The sequence below is a fragment of the Choloepus didactylus genome, chromosome 3 (assembly GCF_015220235.1).
Source record: "Choloepus didactylus isolate mChoDid1 chromosome 3, mChoDid1.pri, whole genome shotgun sequence".
Lineage (NCBI taxonomy): Eukaryota > Metazoa > Chordata > Mammalia > Pilosa > Megalonychidae > Choloepus > Choloepus didactylus.
Genome location: NC_051309.1, coordinates 108,894,785 through 108,919,139, shown reverse-complemented (window position 1 = coordinate 108,919,139; position 24,355 = coordinate 108,894,785). Strand labels below are relative to the sequence as shown.

General features: G+C 35.1%; 1 protein-coding gene across 4 annotated transcripts in view; it reads left to right on the top strand.

The window, feature by feature from the left end:
* The window catches only part of DNAJB14 (DnaJ heat shock protein family (Hsp40) member B14), a 62,552-nt gene extending 41,027 nt beyond the window's left edge, over nucleotides 1-21,525 (top strand). For all 4 annotated transcript variants that reach the window (XM_037830327.1, XM_037830330.1, XM_037830328.1 and 1 more), the window contains 5 exons: nucleotides 2,098-2,283; nucleotides 3,695-3,789; nucleotides 4,589-4,698; nucleotides 5,529-5,701; nucleotides 13,080-21,525. In XM_037830327.1, coding sequence (XP_037686255.1) covers nucleotides 2,098-2,283; nucleotides 3,695-3,789; nucleotides 4,589-4,698; nucleotides 5,529-5,701; nucleotides 13,080-13,204 — 689 coding nt within the window. In that variant the 3' untranslated portion in view covers nucleotides 13,205-21,525. The remainder of the gene's footprint in view (nucleotides 1-2,097; nucleotides 2,284-3,694; nucleotides 3,790-4,588; nucleotides 4,699-5,528; nucleotides 5,702-13,079) is intronic.
* Nucleotides 21,526-24,355: the final 2,830 nt, after the last annotated feature.

Here is a 24,355-nt window from a genome sequence, read left to right as displayed (position 1 = left end):
TCCCAGCTAAGAGAGGTTTTCCGGATGCCATTGGCCATCCTCCAGTGAAGGTACCCGATTGTTGATGCATTACCTTGGACACTTTATGGCCTTAAGACTGTAACTGTGTAGCCAAATAAACCCCCTTTTATAAAAGCCAATTCATTTCTGGTGTTTTGCATTCTGGCAGCATTAGCAAACTAGAACAATAAGGAACTGACAGAAGTTCTTAATTACAAGGTAGCACAGAGTACATGAATAGAAAATTATTCTGATCATAGTATATAGAATAAATTGTCTTCCACATATAATTATGAAATATGATTGTATTTCACAAATATCTTCTAAAGTGTCTTAATGTTTGGAAATTATTAAAGGAAACCCTTTCCGAAAAGAATTGAGTTTGCCTATATAGTAGTAATTTAAAAAGTAACAGCATTACAAAATTACATGTAATCATCCATTTAATTTATAAAGGTTAAATCCTAAAACTGGAAGTACAACTTTAGCAGAGATTAATAGATGTGCTTCCTTTTTAGGTATGGGTTAATACCTTGGCACTGTTTGTAAGTCCATTGTTTGTATCTCTCATTATGCCTTCCCATTGGAACAACCTTATAAATGATGGCTACATTCCTGAGCCACACATCTCTAAGTATCTGAAGAAAGTTTTGGACCATTTCCTCAGACAAGTAGACCATCCACTTAATTTTTCATACAACAGAGTTCATAGACCCCCTGAAAGCTCTCTGAATACCAGGTTTAAGAAATCCTATCTAAAGGAAAGTTCCAGGGTATCTGTATATAATTAATTTCAGTATAATCATCCACCACCAATTATCTAGTGAGCATCTGTTTGCTTGCACAGTACCTATGCAGCTACCACATGGGACCCAAAATGTATTTTGAAAGTATTCCATATTGCAGGAGGTTTACAATCTAGTTTAAAAAGCAAGCTGAACTGATTATTAGAAGTATCAGAATAAGAATAGGGTAGTTATGCTTTTAGATTCAAAGTATTACCGCTGTTGTAAATTGCCTCAAAGAGACTTCCTGGTAACCAACGTATCTTTTCCTCTTTTGGGCATGGGACTATGAGGAAGGAAGTATGGTCCTTTATTTGTAAGTAAGTATCAAGTAACAAAGTGAGACAGGAAAACTAGGGACTATCTATATTCATCAATAGCAAATTCAGACTTTTACTGGACCATGGGGATATTGTGGTGAAAACATGGATACCCTGCCCTCAAAGAATTTACAGTTTTAAAGAGAAAAAATTGTTCAAAGGTAGAATGAAAGAATAGTTCGCTGTACGTTTAAGTGTGCAAAAAAGGTTCGTGGTGTAGGTTGCATCAAATAGTGAGAAAATACTTGTGTTAAAAAGAATTTGACCCTAAACAAGTTACTTAACCTTTTTAACCTCAGTGTCCTCATCTGTAAAATGAGGTAAAAAATGGAAATTTAATAAGATTTTTTTTTTTTTTACAATTTGGTAAGTTTTTTTTTTTTAACAGCCTCATTGAGGTGTAATAAACTGCACATATTTAAAGTGTACCATCTGAAGATTTTTTTAAAAAACAGTTTTATTCACATATCATATAGTCCATCCAAAGTGTACCATCAGTGGCTCTTGGTATAATCACAGAGGTGTGCATTCACCACCACAGTCAGTTTGAGAACATTCTCATTGCTCCGAAAAATAAAAACAAAAAACCTGTATCTCTTATACCCCCTCTAGTTAATAGGTTCTTAATAAATGGCAGCTGCTACTATTATTGTTGGTTTAAGTGGCCTAGATAAATGGCTAGATTAGTGTACTCAAAAAGGAAGAAGTAGGGTATTAGGTGACAGGGAACAATGTTAAAAGAGACAAGATGGTCATTACCTGGTTTTCAATATAGTAGGGAGACTTGCCTGTCTATTATGAAAAAATTTTATTGGGAGATAATGTGTATAGTTGCAAGCAATGTATAATATCTTTAAAAGGAATTGTTACTGTTTTACTGTTGTCTTGATTGGTTTCAAGTAGTTTTTTTTTTTAAGATAACAGTAGCTTTTATATGGGGCAATCTTTTATAATATAAAAACTTAGCTAACATTTACTCATTGCTTTTTCAGAGATTGGAAATGCTTATGCTGTTTTAAGCAATCCAGAAAAACGAAAACAGTATGACCTTACAGGCAATGAAGAACAAGCTTGTAATCACCAAAACAATGGCAGATTTAATTTCCATAGAGGTTGTGAAGCTGATATAACTCCAGAAGACTTGTTTAATATATTTTTTGGTGGTGGATTTCCTTCAGGTATTTCAACATTAATTATAATATTATATTTTTTTTAAGTTGGAGATTTTCATCTCCAGTTAGACTATTTAGAGATTTATCTACCTTTTCTCTTATAATTTTTCATGACGGTAGATAAAAGTCTTGCTATAGCCTGCCTTTTTTCTAGAACATTTTTTAATTTAAGAAAGAAGTACAGATAGTCTGCATTTTATATAAAGTTGAGGAGAGGGCATGTAAGTGGAAAATCAAGGCACACTGTCTTAGGTAAGTGTTATGGGAGGTATCCCATTCCCTGGAAGATCATTTGACATGGGGTCTCTCTAGATCATTGTAGCTTTTTCATTAATAATGTTATAAATTGCTAATTTGGATGCATATGGAGGTACTGTCCATTGAAATACTAAAAAGTCTGATTCCTAGCTAATGTGTAAAGTGTTTTTTTAATTACTTTAAGAAAGAAATAACTACTTGAGCTAGGATATCAACATGAAATATTATAGTATTGAACTTTACTTACATTTGTTCTGAATTATGTGGAAATTAATTTTCCTTAAGAGGGTAGCTCTTCTAACCTTGTTAAAATTATAGCTCCAATCTTGTTTACAACTTTTTAATAAACATCCTATTCAAAATTCAGAGAATCTATTTAATCTAATTAACAGTAGAATTTGGCCTGATGACCCTTTCTGAATATTACTGAAAAAGATTGTAGTCATTGATAGAGCATTTTGTAAAGGACCTTTGGAGAAAAGGGAATGACTGAAAATATGGTCTGTATTTTGATACAGAAGACATAATTGCCTCACAGAAAATTTATGAAAACAAATCTTTTGACTCAAAATATGCTAAGAACAATAAGAGATCTTTTGGGTAATAGTGAATTTTCTTCCTTTAGTTGATTTACAGTTCTTTTGCTGGTTATGAAATACTTTATCTTGTTAGTTGAAGCATTGGTCACGGTATCTGAAAACAACATGAACATCTACAGTAAGGGAATATTTGAATAAATTGTTATACCCATACTGTAGTAATGTTATATACCTGCTTAAAAAGTTAATTAGAACTCTATCTTTTGATTTCTAGGGATGTTTGTGATAACAGTGTAAGTGTGAAAAGCAGAATTTCAGAGCAATGATCCAAGTTTGTAAAGACAACCAACCACAACTCTATTTATATAGCATTAGGAAAGAACTTTTATCATGTTTCACAGAGAAGAAACTTATTTTAAAGGAGATAAAGTCTGGGAAGAATTAGTCCCATTTCTGTCAACCCTTCCCTCACATGAGGAGAGGGCCATAAGCATTCACAACTCAAAATAAGCATGCATAATTTTAGTAATTTAAAAAAACTAAAGAAAAGTATAAAAGAAAATATAGTTTTCCTGATCATAGTTACTTTCCCTAATTTAACATTGGTTTTAATTTTCTAGGTAGTGTACATTCATTTTCAAATGGACGAGCTGGTTATAGCCATCAACATCAACATCGACATAGTGGGCATGAAAGAGAAGAAGAAAGAGGAGATGTATGTTTATGATATTAATAGAAATTGTAAAATGGCGAGTTTCAGCTCAGGAAAAGCATTTAGAGTTGTCTGAAAATAGGGCAAGTTGTTTTAGGAAATAATGAGTTTTCTCTTACCAGAAGTGTACAATAGAGACTTCAGAAAATTCCTTTGGGATATTGTGGGGCAGGAGGTAGAGATAAGGGTGGAGGATGGTTAATCAATAGGACCCCTTTAAATTTGGTATTCTGTGATTCTGTAATGAAGATACACCTGCAGTGGGCATTTTTGGAGGTAAATTCATGTTGTTAGTCCTAAAGAATTTAGAATTAATAATGAAAAAAACTTAAATTGGAAGTAACATTCCTTGTTTTATTGCAGTTACACCCAACTGCATATAGCAACTAAATTTCATGATGTGGCAAGTTAAACCAAAGGAGCAACAGACTAGAAGTTAAAAGGCCTGGGCCCCAGCTCATCAGCCGCCGTGTCCCACCCCCAAATCCAAGATAAAAATAGTTTTGTAACCTATTTCATATTCATAGAGTCTGTGTATGAGAAAGAGATAGAGAATTTCCATGCCTGTAAAAAGAGATGAAGTAATATCAGTGTTTTCTAAGTGAGAATCTCCAGGAGAAATGCCTGGAAAGTTTTATTTTTAAGACTCATGTAGGGGGTTTGGTATGATCAAGCAGATTTCAAAGCTCTGAACCAGATGATCTCTAATGTCTTTGCTGCCTCTGTAAATCTTTGACAACTATTGGATTATTGACAACTACATTTATGTGACAATTTGTTATTCTTTGCTATTTTTTCATAGGGAGGTTTTTCTGTGTTTATCCAGCTGATGCCCATTATTGTATTGATCCTTGTGTCATTGTTAAGCCAATTGATGGTCTCTAATCCTCCGTATTCCTTATATCCCAGATCGTAAGTAACTAAATGAAGTTTTACAAAAATGAATTTTTGCTGTTCCTTCTCTAGCTTCCTTGTGCTCTTTTAAACTTTTAAGTGCCAATCTCCTGTTACTACAAGTGTACCAGATTAACAGAATGATTTAAATATCTCTAATTTTTAAAATAGTTACTCAAGGGATAAATTTGTACCGTGTTGTTAATTTGCATTTCTGTTCCACCGTGGATAAAAACAGAAGTGCCATCTTAAAATTTGATAGCAATTTAAATTTTGATAGTAATGTGTTCACATTAAAGCCAAAAAATATTTTAAAAGAAAAAAACAGAGTAGTAATTGAATTTACATAGATTTGTATCTTTAAGGGGGAAATGACTTTACTCTTCTGTTTGTAACACATTGATTATATAAAAGCAAATATTATTTCTTTTTCTGTGAAGTATTTTTTCACAATATATGTAAGAGATCAAGACATAAAGGAAATTTAATCTGGCATCCATTCTAGACAGCTTCAGTTGTAAGACAATGAGCATAAAGAAAACTTTGTTACATTGCTAATGATTTTATAGTATTAAAAACAGATTGGTCTAAAAATAAGAACTAATTTCTTACTTCTAGATAAGACTATTAGCTAAAAATTTAGAGAACTTTGTGAGAACATAGTATATTAAAATAAAACACAGTTATTTTTTATGACATAAAAAGGTGGTTTGGGGCAAGTTGAGATAATATAAATGAATTACTACAGAAATTAACTTTTTAATTATGGTGTTTTTGTTAGCTTCATTTGAAGTAACCTATCAAAATGTCTAATTTTAATTAAAAAATAATGATCATCTCTTTTACAGTGGATCAGGGCAAACCATTAAAATGCAGACAGAAAACTTGGGTGTCATTTATTATGTCAACAAGGACTTTAAAAATGAATATAAAGGAATGTTATTACAAAAGATAGAAAAGAGTGTCGAAGAAGATTATGTGACTAATATTCGAAATAATTGCTGGAAAGAAAGACAGCAAAGTAAGTTTATCAAATGTTTAACACTTTAAAACTTACTCAGAGTCTTTAGAGTTGCTTACTAAAGATCTGCCTGCTCAAGAAATGTTCTGGAATTCCCTCACACATAATAGGGCTCAATACATAAGTGAGATAATATATTTTATACACACATGGCCTAACACAGTATTTGGGACTTAGTAAAGACTTAATAAATGGTATTTGATTGCATGATAGTGAATAATACCAAATTTCATGCATGTAAGATGTTGTCAGTTGTAAGATCCATCATTATTTTATGGACCACTAAGAAAGAAAAAAAATGCTGGCATATAAACTAACCTTTGTCATTAAGATGTATCCTATTTCAGAGTTGTGAAACAATGTGCATCTTAGGATCAGGGAAGTATCGTATTTTGAAATTAGTTTTCCAGCTATTTTCTTCTGATTATCAACAGGTGAATAATCTGCCTTTGCCTCTTTTTCTCCGTTAATGTTACTATAAATAATAATATTAAGTTTAGAGTTGCCTGCCCTACCTTAAACAAAGACACTCCTATCAGGTTTATGACACAGGTTCCTCCCAGAAGCTGAGAGCAAAGGCCAGAGTCTCTTTGGACAAGGTCACATTCTTTACTATACCTCTCTATGAGCTTATTTTCTTATGTGTAATATAGGTGATGATGATGAGTGGGAATAGGAAATAATAGCTATCATATATAGAGTGCCTAATTCAGTCTCTGTCCCAGCACTTTATATATATTAACTCATTAATCTTCACAACAACCTTATGGTGTTATTACCCCCATTTTACAGATGAGGAAACTAAGGCAGGAATTGTTTAGTAACTTTTCCAAGATCATAGAGGTAGTCTGTGATTCAAACCCAGAAAATCTGTCTCCAGAATCCAGGTTCTTAACCTCTATGCTCTTCAATAATGCCTAACTTTATGGGTTTATTGTGAAAATTAAAACAGGTAATACAGTTAACATTCTTCAAACAGAAAATGCTCAGAAAATGATAGCAGTTATCATCATCATTTCTTGTTTTCTAAGGAAAATTTGATAAAACATAACCTTTCTATGTTTCTGAGAGAGTTCTTAACCCCTCTGGCCTTAGTTTCCTCATCTATATAATGGCAGTTAGAAGAAATATGGCCTCCTTTACTTCTAATTTTCTGAGTCTGTTTTCAATAGGGAGTGATTTTGTCCACCCCAGGAGACATTTTTGTTTGTCAGCACATGAGGGGGATCAGTGATTTGCTACTGGCATTAGTGGGTAGAGGCCAGGGATGCTGCTAAATCCGCACCGCCCCCCCCCCCCATAAAGAACTATCTGGCCCCAAATGCCAGTAGTGCCAAGGTTGAGAAATCTTGCCTTAGACGAAGATCTAAGGGCAGTAAACTCCCAATTTTATTTTATTTCATTTCATTTTTTATCTCTAGTGTCTTGCACAATCCTTGGCACATCATAGGTTTTGTAGTTTGCTAATGCTGCCAGAATGCAAAACACCAGAAATGGATTGGCTTTTATAAAAGGGGGTTTATTTGGTTACACAGTTACAGTCTTAAGGCCATAAAGTGTCCAAAGTAATGCATCAACAATCAAGTACCTTCACTGGAGGATGCCCAATGGCGTCCGGAAAACCTCTGTTAGCTGGGAAGGCGCATGCCTGGCGTCTGCTTGCTCCCAGGTTGTGTTTCAAAATGGCTTTCTCCCAGAACGTTCCTCTCTAGGCCACAGCTCCTCTTCAAAGTGTCACTCTCAGTTGCTCTTGGGGCGTTTGTCCTCTCTTAGCTTCTCCGGAGCAAGAGTCTGCTTTCAACAGCCGTCTTCAAACTGTTTCTCATCTGCAGCTACTCTCTCAGCTTCTCTGCATTCTTCAAAATGTCACTCACAGCTGCACTGAGTTTCCTGTTTGTCAGCTCATTTATATGGCTCCAGTGATTTAATTTAGACCCACCCTCAATGGGTAGGGTAACACCTACATGGAAATTATCCAGTCAGAGACATTACCCACAGTTGGGTGGGGCGCATCTCCATGGAAACACTCAAAGAATTACAGTCTAATCGACATTAATGTGTCTGCCCACACATGATTGCATCAAAGATAATGGCGTTTTAAGGGACATAATGCATCGAGCTGGCACATTCCATCCCTTGGACCCCAAAATAACATTATCTTTCCATATACAAAATACATTCATCCCACAACAATATCACAGAAACTTAAATCATTTCAGTAACAATAGTTAAGTATAAGATCCCATCAGAATCAATTATAGGCATGGTCAGTCCTAAGGCATAATTCTCCTTTATCTGTGGATCTGTGAAACTTTGAACAAGTTATGTGCTTCCAATATACAAAGGAGGGACATTCATAGGATAAACATTCGCATTCCCATAAGGAGAAACAGTAAGGAAAACAGAGTTAACAGGACCAAAACAGTTCCTAAAACCCACAGGACAAACTCCATTAGATTTCAAAGTCTGAGAGTCATTAACAGAACAACATTGCATCCTTGGGGCTTGAGAGAGCGGGAGTCTAACCCTTCCTAAAGGCCTTTTCGGCAGCTCTTTCCTCTCCAAACACTGGGGTAAGTTCTCCAACATATCCACACATTGGGGAGACCACCTTCTTGGCCCTACCCTCCTCAAACATCGGGGAAGCACCCGGATTCTCTTCCATCTCTGGGGCACACACTCAACCCCTTCAGAACAGTGGGGTGGTGGCCAGGCTGTCCCCATTCCCCTAGGAATGGCTCCACCCTCTTTGGGTCCTGGGGTGGCAAAACTCTTACAGAGCATTGAGGCAGAGGGCCCACCCTCGACCTCCAGGGCACACTCACCCTTTCCATGCATGTGGGCCACTCCACTCTCCCAGCCTGAGACCTCTTGACTCCAGACCTCAACCTCCATGGCTCTGTCTTTGAAGAAATTTTTCCTTCAATTTATTCCTTATCTGTCTCCTCCAGTCCAGACCAGCAGGCAGCATCTCTTGTCTATAAAAATCTCGCAAAAATTCTGTTGGCTTTGCATGAAGCACACAGGGGTCAAAGCCATCAGACAATAGGACTTTCCACAAATCCTTTCTGGATAACTCCGTCTCCAATCTTGGCTTGTACTGAAGTGGTGGCCGGTTTCCAAGTTTGGTTAAATCCTCATGTTGTGCTATCGCTTCTGGAGTTCCCCTCCCTGGAAGCCTGGAATTTTCCAAACCATCAGTTTCTGATTTCTTTGAACCCAAGAGTTCAGTTCTAATTTTATCTCTGTCCTGTCACATTTTACTATAAGCTGCCAGTAGAAGCCAGGCTACTTGTATGTTTTGCTTGAAGATCTCATCAGCTAAATATTCCAGGTCGTCACTTTCAAATTCTGCCTTCCATCCAACACCAGGACTCAATTTTGCCAAATTCTCTGCCACTTTAAAACAAAGATCACCTTCTTTCCAGTTTGCAACAACACATTCATCATTTCTGCTCAAGGCCTCATCAGAAGTATCTTTAGAGTCCATATTTCCACAGACAGTTTCTTCAAAGCAGTTTAGGCCTTTTCCTATCAAGCACCTCACAATTCTTCCAGAATCTTCCCCGTATCCATTTAAAAAGCCGTTCCAACATGTTTGGTATTTGCAGACTCGGCAGCACCAGCACCCCACTTCTCTGGTACCAAAATCTGTTCTAGTTTGCTAATACTGCCAGAATGCAAAACACCAGAAATGGATTGGCTTTTATAAAAGGGGGTTTATTTGGTTACACAGTTACAGTCTTAAGGCCATAAAGTGTCCATCAACAATTGGGTACCTTCACTGGAGGATGGCCAGTGGTGTCCAGAAAACCTCTCTTCGCTGGGAAGGCACATGCCTGGCATCTGCTTGCTCCCAGGTTGCGTTCCAAAATGACTTTCTCCCAGAACATTCCCCTCTAGGCTACAGCTCCTCTTCAAAATGTCACTCTCAGTTGCTCTTGGGGCATTTGTCCTCTCTTTGCTTCTCCGGAGCAAGAGTCTGCCTTCAACGGCCATCTTCAAACTATCTCTCATATGCAGCTACTCTCTCAGCTTCTCTGCATTCTTCAAAGTGTCCCTCTTGGCTGTAGCTCCCCTTCAAAATGTCCCTCACAGCTGCACTGTGTTCCCTGTGTTTGTCAGCTCATTTATATGGCTCCAGTGATTTAATTTAGACCCACCCTCAATGGGTGGTATAACACCTCCATGGAAATTATCCAATCAAAGACATCACCCATAGTTGGGTGGGGCACATCGTCATGGAAACACTCAAAGAATTACAATCTAATCAACATTAATATGTCTGCCCACACAAGGTTGCATCAAAGATAATGGCGTTTTGGGGGACATAATGCATCAAGCTGGCACAATAGGCAAATAATAAATATTTGATGAATGTATGAACATTTTCTTTAATGAATTCATTTAAATGAGTCATTGTATGGTAGACCTGATTATTATGTGTCAAATGAATGACTAGCACATTAGATATGCCCACTTTCAAATACAAGTTCTAGCCTACACTTTTCAAATAAAGTATAGGCTCTGGCACTGACTCATAAGATTGTGGCTCCACCAATACATGACTTAGGACAAGTTACTTAACTTCTCTAAATCTCAGTTTTCTTATCATTAAAATATAGATAATAATGCTTAATATATATTAAACACTTAACACAATGCTTAGCACCAGTAAGTGTTCATATTTTATTTATTATAGTTATAATTATTTTTTATTGCACATCTACCATAAGCCAAGTGATTTTGTTTAGTATAATCTAAATTAGCCTTTTAACAACTTGTGAAGATAGATATTAACAGACTTCAAGGATACTTCAGCCGTGTTCTGTCCGTTATATCAAGTTACTTACAGCTATGTTGTACACATTTAAATGTTGCACTGAGAAGTTTTAAATTCTGTTTTGAATGTCTTTTCTCTTCAAAAGAACTTGCTTGTACTATTAAAAATGTCGAAATAAAAGACAAAACTGTTCAAGATTAAAGGAGACAAGAGACATTACAACTAAATGAAATGTGTAATACTGGATTGGATTCTGGTTGGGGGAAAATTGCTATAAAGGACAACATTGGAACAATTGGTGCAATTTGAATATGGACTGTATATTACATAATGGTGTTGTGTCATTGTTTAATTTCCTGAATTTGATAATTTAATTGTGGTTACACATGAGAATGCCTTGTTCTTAGGAGAGACATACTGAAGTAAATTAAGAATAAAAGGTCATGATGTCTGCAACTCATTCTCAAATGAGTCTATAAATTAATAATAACCACAGCAACAATCACAACAGCTTTTCTGGTAGAGAGAGCTAAAGCAAATTTGACAAAATGTGAAGAATTGTTCAATCAAAGTAAAGGGTTTTAGGGTGTTCATTGTACTGTTTTAACTTTTGTATGGGTTTGACATTTTTCAGAATAAAATTCAACAAATTCATTACATCCATAAGATAGAGTTTTTGAATGAAGATGAAAGTAAGAGAAACTCAGTATCAGGTCATTTAATCCATTAATTGAATGTTTCATTTGTTGATTGGGATGAAATGATCTTATTTTTTATTATGTCATCAAAAAGATTGTTGGCTAATGGATATTCTTTTGCCAGTATTTTTCTGTTTTGAAGCAACTTCTTTTATAAAATACTCTCTAATCCTCATTGTTAAATAGAAGTTTTATAAAATTCGAGCAACAATTTGAGGTAATGGAAAGAATATTAGGTGAGCATTTAGGAGATTTGGTTTAGAATCTAGACTGCCGTTCATTAGCAGGGTGAACTTTGGTTTGTCTAACTTTCAAGTTCCTCATTTGGGAAGTCATCTGCAAATGGATTTTACAAGTGCCTTGCCTCATTTGTAGGTAAAATGAGTGGAGTAATTTAACTATTAACATAAAAAAATTCTGATAGAGTTATTAAAACCCAGCCTGCCTGATTAAATAAAGATCTGTTGTGGAGATCTTTACAAATGGAATATACTCTTACCTATAAGTAAATTTGACTGTGGTCCTGCCTGTTGCATATAAACCAGATGTCCTACTTTGGCCACTGTTTTCCAGGAAGTACCTTTTCTTTTTGGTTTAGTCTTCTCTAACTGTTCCCACCCTTTAGAAGTGTTACTCAACAATGAAATGGCTAAGAGTAATAGGAATAAACAAGGGATGTTGCCCTAAAGAATGTTTGATTTCTAGTCAATTTATTATTAGTAATGCTATATACATAGTTAAATAAACAACAGAATTACTTACTTTTTGAGTACCACTATTATAACTTTTTTTCTCATTTTTTAAGTGAGGTTATTATATATATATATATATATTTAAATTTAAGTAAATTCATAAGGATTTTGAATTTTTATATTTGGGATAATTGACCCAAAAGTTTAACAAGAGATCACAGCAAAAACAACCACTAGCAATATTGAAGAACATGTGATATCTTTAGGATAAGAGGTCAAGATAATGCTTCAGAGCAATTGTTTTTAAACCACTGGGGATAAGGATGGAAAGAAAGGGTTCCAACATTAGTTGATAGATTCTATCTTTATTTTTTCTCCAGAGCAGCTCTATTTATTTTACACTCTAGGGTTCAAATCAAGTTTCATTTAAAGGAAGATTATTCTACTAGAATAACTTTTAGGAATATTACTTGGATATCTTTCTGTTTAAAAAAAGTCAGTTAATTGAAATATATTGAAAAGCTTCTATGAAAAATGATTCGATATGACTCCCGGGGAGGAATGTAGACCCGGCATCGTGGGACGGAGAACATCTTCTTGACCAAAAGGGGGATGTGAAAGGAAATGAAATAAGCTTCAGTGGCAGAGAGATTCCAAAACGAGCTGAGAGGTCACTCTGGTGGGCACTCTTGCGCACACTTTAGACAACCCTTTTTAGGTTCTAAAGAATTGGGGTAGCTGGTGGTGGATACCTGAAACTATCAAACTACAACCCAGAACCCATGAATCTTGAAGACAGTTGTATGGAAATGTAGCTTATGAGGGGTGACAATGGGATTGGGAGGGCCATGAGGACCACACTCCACTTTGTCTAGTTTATGGGTGGATGAGTAGAAAAATAGGGGAAGGAAACAAACGGACAAAGGTACCCAGTGTTCTTTTTTACTTCGATTGCTCTTTTTCACTCTAATTATTATTCTTGTTATTTTTGTGTGTGTGCTAATGAGGGTGTCAGGGATTGATTTGGGTGATGGATGTACAACTATGTAATGGTACTGTGAACAATCGAAGGTACGATTTGTTTTGTATGACTGCGTGGTATGTGAATATATCTCAATAAAATGATGATAAAAAAAATGATTCGAGTTTAAGCAACTGGGTGATACAAATTATTTAATTATCAAAATATTTTTGTTCATTAACAGAAACAGATATGCAATATGCAGCAAAAGTATACCGTGATGACCGACTCCGAAGGAAGGCAGATGCCTTGAACATGGACAACTGTAAAGAATTAGAGCGGCTGACCAGTATCTATAAAGGAGGATGAATGGGAATTTTTATTTACAAATTTTAGCATACTTGTTATTTTTTCTGTAAGTAAATTTAGTTTCATCATGAGAGCTGAAGGAAAAGGTTTGATAGTAAAAACTAAACTGAATAGTTGGTCCCTGAAATCTTGGACTGCTTATGACCTACTGGCTCTTTTAAATAGTAAGAAACTGAAAACTAAAATTAATATTTTAGTTGTGCTTCTGCAGTTTTCTCACTTTAAAAGCTTATATGATTCCTAACTAAAAATGTCTCAAGAAAGAATTATCACACCTTTAGCAATTTCTAGTTCTAGTGATTCTCCATATTTTCATGTAAATATTTATGGAATGCTCATTTTGTGTACATTCAGGTTATTGCCTTTTTATTTAAATTCTTTCTATGTTTAGCTCCATGAGACACTTAGCTTAAATCAATGGAATAAATGTTATATGACAGAATTACATTTTTCTTGTCAGGTGTCAAATCTGTGGAGTTTAAACAGTGAAATTTTTTCAAAAAGAAAGAAAAAACAAAAACCATTTAACTTTGTGTAAAATCTAGCATTGCCAGTTTAGAGGAAATTGATATTTTTTAGTATTGCTATTATATTCAAAAATATATATTGAGATAAATGAACTGGTGAAGCATATCAGTTTGCTATTTAGTTTTATGAATTGCTAAGCCATGCATAGAGATGAAATGCTATACTGATACATTGTAAAGAATATATGAGAAATGGCTATATAGATACTAAATGGAAAAGTCTTTTTCTTCAACAGTATATTGCAATTATGTTATTTGCAATTCCAGTAGTTAAAAAGTCCCCAATTGTTCATTTATATGTCTTTGAAGGCTTTAAAATTTATAAAGAAAATGATCCACCTAATTATTCCCCCATGATAATTTGCAGTTTCTTAGTCATCATTTAAGCAGGATTCTAAAGTTAATAGATTCTTCTATAAACAAGTAGTAAGAAAAATTACTACTAAAATTCAGCTTTGTGCCTTTGAACCTTATTGCCAACACCTAAACATCTGAGTAGATTAGAGCACACTTCTGATCAGAACATGATCCATTTGGCTACATCCAACAGTGAACAGAAATATAACAGCAGAAAGAAGTCATTTTTAATAAGTCATTGTTATAAAATTCAGAGCTAAAATCTATTCATCATTGAGAAATTCTTAGTCCTATAGGAATAGGCTCCTTGTAATTAAATCTATAATGTAAATTAGAAAATCAGCTGGAAATTGAAGTTTCTGGTGCCTGTCTATTAAGTATGAGACTATTTGGTTTCTAGTCTTCTGTGTTTAACAATTATAATATTTTAATTATTTTGTTTCATTCTCAGTAGAACAAAACACATCTTTGGTAGTTTCTTTGAGTGTATGAGAATACTGGGAATGATGGTAGTGTTCTTTTGGTTTAAAGATGATTTCTGAATATAGTTAATTTATGGCATCTTCTGAATAAAACTGATAAAATGACCATTCTTAAATAATGGTCTCATGTATGCCCTTTTCCCCTCAGGTGAATCAACAGAAATGCCTAATGAATTAGTAGGTTAAACAACATATTGTTCTATGAAAACTGGACAACCTAACTGACTTTCTTTTAGAATTGTGACCTTTAAAAAAAAACAATGCTTTAAAGAAAATTACAATTTTAAATGTTTTCTTGAGTCTAGAATGAGTTATTTAAAAAAAAAAAAACAGGGTCATAGACTTCTAATTCACTTTTGAAAGCTCATATACATCAGAATACTTATAAAAATTCTAGTGAAAATTTTTCATCTATTTATTTTTCCATTTCTAATAGGAAATTTGTACTCTTCTGGTTGGTACTTAAATGAACTGAACCTTCTTGTGTACTGATTCCTTTTCCTTTAATCCTCGCCTTAATGGGGTAGATGGTGTTAGCAAGTGAAGTGAAGTTGTGTATCATGAAGCCATTCGTGGCTTTTGGAGAGTATTATATTTCAGTTGCATTGCTGCATTCTATTACATTTCACAAAATGTTAGGGGAAATATGTTTGATAAAATAAAATTCTCAAATAATTGTAGGAAATGATCTGATCAAGTACCCCATATTTTAGGCCACATATTAAGTATAGAGGTAAAGATTGGGTCCTTAATGTCACCTACAGCATGATATAAAGATCCAACCCATGTGTCTTAGAATTTGGGTTAATTCTATAAAGTAAGAAGATTCTAGCTATCTTGAGATGTAAAATTCTCATGTTTAGTACTCTTTTATAATAAAAATCTGGAGATTTTGCCCATCTTACTCGTAGTTATATAAGCTCAGCAATTTAATTTGATAACCTGTACTGTTCATTTTAATCACTGCTTAAAAGTCTTCAATCTGTTAGTTTTTCAAAGTGGTATTTTAGAAGTTTGGCAGTAATTATATTTATTAATGTTTTACATTTTTATCCCTTCTTACACACATGCACACATACAAACATTGAGAGGGTTTGAGGAAAAGGAAAATAGTATCTTTTCTCCTCCGCTTTTCATTTCTTAGTTCCCAAATAGACTGGTGCTAGTCATTTGTAATTATTATTTATTTTGGTCAAATATGAGAATTTAATTCTCAACAATGAGAAGTTTATAATAAATGAAAATAATTTATTTGGGAGCAGATTGCATTTGAATGCTTAGATAAGTATCTGTTCCGTAATCACTACATGCTTATTTATCATTTGCAAGGATCTGGTAGAGAAAAGTAAGATATGCCAATGCATTCAATTACTCTGCTTTTGTATCAGCTCAGGTGTTCACAGAAACAGGAGTGTGGAATCCCAGCCCTTTATTTTAATTGCACATTTATGCTTTATTTTTCTTTCTATCAACTCTTTAGTTCCACTGATATGTAAAATAGTTACTGAGAGAAATGATTAACCTTTTGATTTTTCTTTTGTTGATCTGTAATATTTTTAAATGCAGCTATTATTTAACAAATGCCACATGTTAATATTACTTAATAGTATATTCCTACATAAATAAATATTCCACCTGTGTTAAGGCAGTGAAATATTTCTTAATGTTGGCCTGAGGACCAAGTGAGCCATCTTTCTAGTTAGGCAAGTATTATGTGAAAGGACCAAATGATTCAGAGAGGAGAATTTGTGCATTATTTAACTTCCCCATATGAAGCTTGAGTTTACTACTACCTGTATTACTATCCATATTCATACATCTGACAATGATCAATAAATCCAAATTTTATTCTTCACTAAGCAGTTGAAAAACCTTGTCTTCTGACCAAATTGGACTACTACCTAGTTAGAATCCATAAAAGTCTTTATAAAACAATGAAAAAGAAAAGAGAAGTTTGGTAATAACTTCCAAAATTCTGTATTTTAATTTTTTATTACAAAAGAAAAAGTGGCTGGAATGAGACTCTTCAAGGAATTCTTGCACATCCCTTAAATAATCTAGCAGACAACACAGTCCTAGAATTCAGGCTTCCATTTTGGTTTCATTATTATTAAGTAAATATTTTCATATAAATGGAAATGTTTTCCTCAAAATATTAACTCAAAATATACTCCTTATATTAAGGATTATTGTAACCACATTTTTTGTAAATTCCCTGTGTATAACTTTTTCCTGTTAATATGTGATGCCTTTTCATTTAATTTGATTATCTGCTGGTATTGGGGCCAATAGATTTGTGAATACTTTGTGGATGTGTCCATGTATAGGTGTCTATATATATATATTTTTCCTAGCTAATACCTCAAATGTGTGATTGTTTAATATATATCAACTATGTTTGTACAGAGCAGGGCTTCCATTATCAGTGGATATTCTTATTTCTAACTTTGAAAATCAGTCCACAGAATTTCATTGTGAATTCTTTCTGTTGATCCTTTTCATATTTTAGTACAGACATTCCTATTAAATGGCCCATACTTCTAAAGTAATTGTATCTTTCTGTATCTAGGAATCTGGAAATATGTAGGGGTAAGAAGTGTTTCTTGAAATATCTTGGTTTAATAAATTACTATTGGCAATTGGATTACTGGTTGCCAAGACACCTAGCAAATGACACCTGACATGAATATGAACAAGTCTCATTTACTTCAAAACAAGAGTTGGGGCATTCTAATCTGATTAAAATTATAATAGAGATTTTCAATGATATTGGAGTATTTTAATAATCAGTTTCAAAATGAATTATTTTGAGTTGGATGACCATACCAAAGAGAAGAAAGGAACTCATACATAAATGACATTTTTTATTAAGAAATGCTTCTTACCTATTTTGTCTTTGTTTTTGGATTGTTACATAAAAATTTATTTCTGTTTAAAGTTTAATTTGTATTTTAAAAAGCTGCAGGTAATATTCAAGTTAAGATGAAATTTTAATGGAAGCCTTTATAAGTTAAATGACGTGAAACTAGTAAAGGAGATTTTACTTTATTTGTCTATAGTGCATTCAAGATTATATAATTAGGTTTAAAATGGAATGTCTGATTTGTAATATATTCAATGTTATATCAGACTTCTATAAAAATAAAGTTTTCTGCGTGAGAACTGTTAAAGAAAATGGCATTAATTTTTACTAATGTTCTGCTAAATGATTTATGATGTTTTTTTGTCTTTCAGTATGCAGTTTATTTCAGCATATGAATAAAAAGGTCTGTTCTCACTGTACAGATTTAAATTTTTATCATGTTTTATAGTTCTAAAGTGCCCTTTCTTTCATTCAACAAATGAGTCAGGTGCTGGGAATTCAACACTGAGCAAGGCAGAAACCCTTATGAAGTTTACATTTAGCAAGGAAAATAAATGTCAAATAAGTAACTAATTATAATTATGATGAATGATACAAAGAAAATTACAAGGTACCATAAGAGCATATATGTGGAAGACCTAAACTACTCTGAGTGGGTAAACTAGCTGAAACCAAAAATGAGATAAGTAGGAGTGAGGCGGAGGCTAGAGAAATATTTTAGGCAGAATGTGTTAAGCTAGTATGGTCAGAAGATCTTTAGGGAACTGAAGTAAACTTGTATGATGGCATAAGGAAGATAGGATACGGTAGAGAATTAAAATATTAAAATTAAGATGGGGTCAGATCTCATAAGACTGTCGACGACGACGATGATGATATTCAGCTTTATCCAAAGTCAGTAGAAAACCTTGTGATTTTTAAGAGGGGAGTCTTGTGATAAGATTTGAGTTTTTTAAAATATCATTTTGGTTGCTGTGTGAAGAAGACAGGAAGGCAAACATGAGTGTAATATAAAAGGGGAAATTTTAAGTTGTATGTATGTGACTAAAATAAAAATTTTTAAAAACAAAACATAGGATTGTATAGCACAGTGAATCCTAATGTAAACCATGGACAGTAGTTAACAGTACAATTATAATAACATTCTTTCATCAGTTGTGGCAAATGTACCATACTAATGCAAGGTGGCAAAAATAGAGGAGTATACTGGAGCTCTGTATTTGCTGCATGACTTTTCTGTAAACCTACAATTTCTGTATTAGAGTTAAGTATATGGTATATACAGAGGATATTTTATCCGTTGCAAAGATGTACTAATTGGCTTTACCTAAGAGAAAGACACCACCTGCATTCTTACTAAAAGGAATACTCAGAGGATGGGTGCAGACGCAGGTAGATTTGTAGCCTTGGTGGCAAGATGGGATAGCTTTCATTTTTTGGATGAAATAGGCAGTTTATATAGAGTGTGCAAGGGGAAAAGAATGGTAAGCACAGGCTTATAATGAAGAGGATTTGACGGAATCATTTTCACTGAATCAAATGACTAGTAAAAAAAAAAAAAAGTAGTATTTCTGAGGGTTCCAGGTTGGTGACAGAATTTACAGTCTGCTTAGTTGTGTGATTTTTCTCCAGCTGACCCAGCAGCATATGTTTGGAGAAAACGGGCATTTAGTTCATCCAAATTTGGGGGTTTGCCAAGCAGAAAGAATAAAGGAAAGAGTGCTGGGGCAATAAAGATGTTGTCAAGTGAGTGATTCCATTGATTGACTATGGGACATAATATGTCAGAGATCAGGAAACAAAGATAGATAGAGGCTAATGGACAGGGCAATTTATGGTGGGAGCTGCACAATGAAGCTGTAAAGTTAGGAGATGGAATACAGGGAGCATTTGAAATAAGTGAATTCTGAGATCATTGCCTAAGTCCAGGGTGTGATGACATTGGCTGGTAGTATAGAAGAAAAAGTTACTACATATGACCTTAAAATTGTATTCTCAATGGGCTCAAACCCAAACCTCAGCCAGAATCAACATATTAGTAAGGTATTTTCCAATTTGATGAGTCTAAGAGATAAAATTTTTATGTTTATATTTTGGAAAGTCAGTAAGACTCTCCTCCTCATGTGAATTTGAATACCAATTAGAATTTTTACCCAGGCAGTGGAGCCAGCTTGAACCCTGATTCTTGAAACTTCCCACATTCTCCAGCTTTGCTTACACAATTCATTACAGTCTTGTAATGTTTGGCTTATTGTTTCCATAAAGACCTCCCTATGGGCTAACAACAACAACAACAAAAATGGAAATAGCAAATGTTAGGATTTTATTATTATAAATCAATATATTCACTTTTGGAAGTCATTAGAATGCAGTCACTAAAAGAGTCTGCAGTTTCCTTTAGTAGTGGAGAAACTGATTAAGTTAAAATGTTGAGATATACAATTATTGTATCCCATTACAAATGTAATGTTTACTTGTTATCTTAACCTTTTAAAATATCTACTTAGGATCTTTTATACTGTACGTAATATATTAGTAAAGTAGTACATGTATATAATTTAAAAATATATTGGGTGCACATGTTCAAAAGTCTTACTAACAAATGTGCAGTTCAAAAAGGAAACCATTGAACCAAAGAACAGCCTATGAGATTCAGGCATTTGTAGTGCTGTAGCCCTCTATCATTATGTTTTCCAGAGGGAATGAATAGCAATGGTTAATTATGCAGAGGTCAATTAGGAGAATTTCTAGTTTATTTGAAATTTTTCCTCAAGTGTGCACAACCAAAAAATTAGTTTGAGTTGGTTTGTTTTATATGTATTGGTCTTTTGACAGCTAATAGAATGTGTAGTTTTAAAGGCTGGATGGTTTTTAAAAAGAAAACAATGGGACTTTGTTCTAGTTCATAGTTACATTGCTCTTAATTCATACTAAACTTCTTAGTTTAGTCCTGTATGCAAAACTGACATAGGATCTTTTCAAACACGTCACAGGACACGTTTCATATTCCATACTAGCCATATGTCTGCTTAGATTATAATTTGTTTCTTATTCCTTATACTTCAGTGTGTCAGGATTTTCTCTCTATACTGCTGAAGTAATCATTACAAATATGCCCCCATTTAAAATGGAGATGTTAAAATACAAACTTAAACCAGATACATAAGTATAATTTTTCTCATTCCAAAAAGATTATTATACAAATGATTTCAGCAAAAGTTTCAGTTTAACAATATATACCATAGATTTTCTGTTATCGGTTTAAAATGAGATTTAATTTTTTTAATTAACAATTAACAACTCCAGAACATATCTTTTGTGTAAAGGCAAAGACTACCTGAATATCCAAAACCTTAAAATAAAAATTTGCAAGCTTGATCTCGAGCTTCCTTATTTAAAGCAATATTTCATACTGAGAATGAAGAAGAACCCAACATATATAGAATTTATTATGATGAAACTAACTCAAATCTCAGTATACCTGTGTTAGAAATTGTAGGACGGTGTAACGTATGGATCAAACCAGCATGAACCATAAGCAGATAGCTGCCCTGCATGACAGCAGGTGCCGGCCTGTCTGGAAGGGAATGAGAACCAAAGATATATATAACAAAGGAAGTCACTGAAGCCTAACGGAGTTTACCTGGGAGTTTTGATGATAGTTAATAGATCATCTGTGTCTCCGTAGGCATCCCCCACCTCGCCCATCCTCACGTGGACGTACCCGTGAAACTAAGATAAGGAAGTCTTTGTGCTCATCCCAAGGGATTAGCCCTTCCTTGGGACGTGCAGCAAAGCACTTCTACTCCTGGACAAATTGCCATAAGTACGGACCCGAGTCCCAGGAAAAGTAGGTCTCACCCAGGAGGGGATGCTCTGCCTGGGACCCTGTGCTAGCTGAGACTGTGGTAGGCTGAAAAACCGGGACTTCCCCAGCCAATAGTATCAGACGTGGGGGCCTTCTCCAGCTTGGTGAGTTTTTCTTTTCCTTTCCTTTTTCTGCTGGACAGACTGCTTTACTTTCAATTATCATATCATAAATAATAAATGTTTGTAGTCTTGTAATTCAATAAATTCTGTTCTGTAAAGTTATGCTATATCAGTTTGTGTCTCTTTCCTCCTCCCACGATTCACCTTACACAATACCTGAGGTATTATTACTTTTAAAGCTGCTGTTGTTAAAATACTAAGGATTTTTAAAAATTTATGTAGAGTCTAGCAGTATTATTATTTTACATAGCTTAAAGAGCTGCTTGTTATTCTAAGACTGAAATAAAATATTAACTTTTTCTGCTGTTTAATGATAATTGGCCTATCTGGAAAAGTTGCAGCTTGGCTTCATTATGCCTAGGAACCAACCAAAACAGCCCTTTCTTTAGATCAGGTGTACTTTCCCATTGTCTTTGATTCCCCATTTTCCTATCCAGTGTTCATCACTATTCCTCCTATCCTAACCCTATATAAAATAGGTTATGGAAAATCAATAAACCCAATCATTTTCTAGGTACAATATGTCATCATTAAAATACAGTTCAATTTCAGAGATGTTAAAATTTGGGGGGTGGGGGACAGTCCATCTTAGAATCAGTGATTTGCAGTTATTACTTTTAGGTCTGACTATTGGTGAGGTCAGAGCCTTTGTCTCTGTTTCTTTTTAGCTTAAACTTTGCTTAGCTTTTAGTTGAGAGAGAAGTCTCTCAACTTCTTGATTATGCTTTCCTATCAAAAAATTAACAATATCTGTATTTATTAGCTATGTATATTATTATGCTGTGTACATACTAAAAATAAAAATTGTAAATGAGAAAATTATATGTTTATATATACATATACACATATTTATATATACATGTGTCTGTGTATGTATAATTCCTACTAGGTCCTTCTTGACCACAGAGATTATCTGATTGGTACATCTCATTTGGAGAAAACCAGTACACATACTGATAAATATTTCCTCTGATCCTCTGCCAACAGCAGTGGTATTAATGAATAAACACACACAGATCAGTCTGAGTAAATAAGAATTCTCCCACTGACATGCCATAATTTGAAAGCCACCACATTTGGAAATTAGAAATCTTATTAATTTTTTTCAATTTGAGGATATAGTGGTGTTTGGAGACCTTGGAAAGCTATAGTTTTTTTTTCTCTACTCAAGGGGAGAAAAAAAAATAGCAATATTTTCCAAGTTAACTACTATCTGTTAGGGTCATCATCAAGATAGGGGGTTGTGTTAAAATGAAAAATAGCACTTCTAAAAATTAAGATTCTGCTAGAGTTCATATCATAGTTGTAATTGCCTACAAACTTGGCTGCAAATGGTAAGGAATAAAAAGATTTTATTCAGGCCCCGAATTATTGGTTTATTTTAATCACTTTTATTTGGCAAAAGTTCATTGACTTCCCATTGAGCACAAGAAACTTAGTCACTATAAGAAACAGGGAGAGGTATTTGTTTCCAAAGCTTCCATTCATCACAACCTTCAGCAATAACTGTTGCGCTAACTGCAGTCCTGCCCTGTGCTCTTTGGACAACATGGGAGATGTCTTGCTTGGTTGAAGACCAGCTAAAGGGCAAGTGCCTGACTTGATTATTAAAAAAAGCCTGGAGGCGCAGCAAGATGGTGGACTGGTGAGCTGTATGTTTTAGTTACTCCTCCAGGAGAGTAGGTAGAAAGCCAGGAACTGCGTGGACTGGACACCACAGAGCAATCTGACTTTGGGCATACTTCTTACAACACTCATGAAAATGTGGAACTGCTGAGATCAGCGAAATCTGTAAGTTTTTGCGGCCAGGGGACCCGCGCCCCTCCCTGCCAGGCTCAGTCCCGTGGGAGGAGGGGCTGTCAGCTCCGGGAAGGAGAAGGGAGAACTGCAGTGGCAGCCCTTATCGGAAACTCATTCTACTGATCCAAACTCCAACCATAGATAGACTGAGACCAGACACCAGAGAATCTGAGAGCAGCCAGCCCAGCAGAGAGGAGACAGGCATAGAAAAAAAACAACACGGAAAACTCCAAAATAAAAGCGGAGGATTTTTGGAGTTCTGGTGAACATAGAAAGGGGAAGGGCAGAGCCCAGGCCCGAGCTCAGGCCCTGAGGCGCATATGCAAATCCCGAAGAAAAGCTGATCTCTCTGCCCTGTGGACCTTTCCTTAATGGCCCTGGTTGCTTTGTCTCTTAGCATTTCAATAACCCATTAGATCTCTGAGGAGGGCCCTTTTTTTTTTTTTTTAATCTTTTTTTCTTTTTCTAAAACAATTACTCTAAGAAGCCCAATACAGAAAGCTTCAAAGACTTGCAATTTGGGCAGGTCAAGTCAAGAGCAGAACTAAGAGAGCTCTGAGACAAAAGGCAATAATCCAGTGGCTGAGAAAATTCACTAAACACCACAACTTCCCAAGAAAAGGGGGGTGTCCGCTCACAGCCATCATCCTGGTGGACAGGAAACACTCCTGCCCATCGCCAGCCCTATAGCCCAGAGCTGCCCCAGACAACCCAGTGTGACGGAAGTGCTTCAAATAACAGGGACACACCACAAAACTGGGCGTGGACATTAGCCTTCCCTGCAACCTCAGCTGATTGTCCCAGAGTTGGGAAGGTGGAGCAGTGTGAATTAACAAAGCTCCATTCAGCCATCATTTCAGCAGACTGGGAGCCTCCCTACACAGCCCAGCAGCCCAGAACTGCCCTGGGGGGACGGCACTCACCTGTGACATAAAACAGTCATCCCTCAACAGAGGACTTGGGGTGCACAGCCTGGAAGAGGGGCCCACTTGCAAGTCTCAGGAGCCATACACCAATACCAAGGACTTGTGGGTCAGTGACAGAGACAAACTGTGGCAGGACTGAACTGAAGGATTAGACTATTGCAGCAGCTTTAAAACTCTAGGATCACCAGGGAGATTTGATTGTTAGG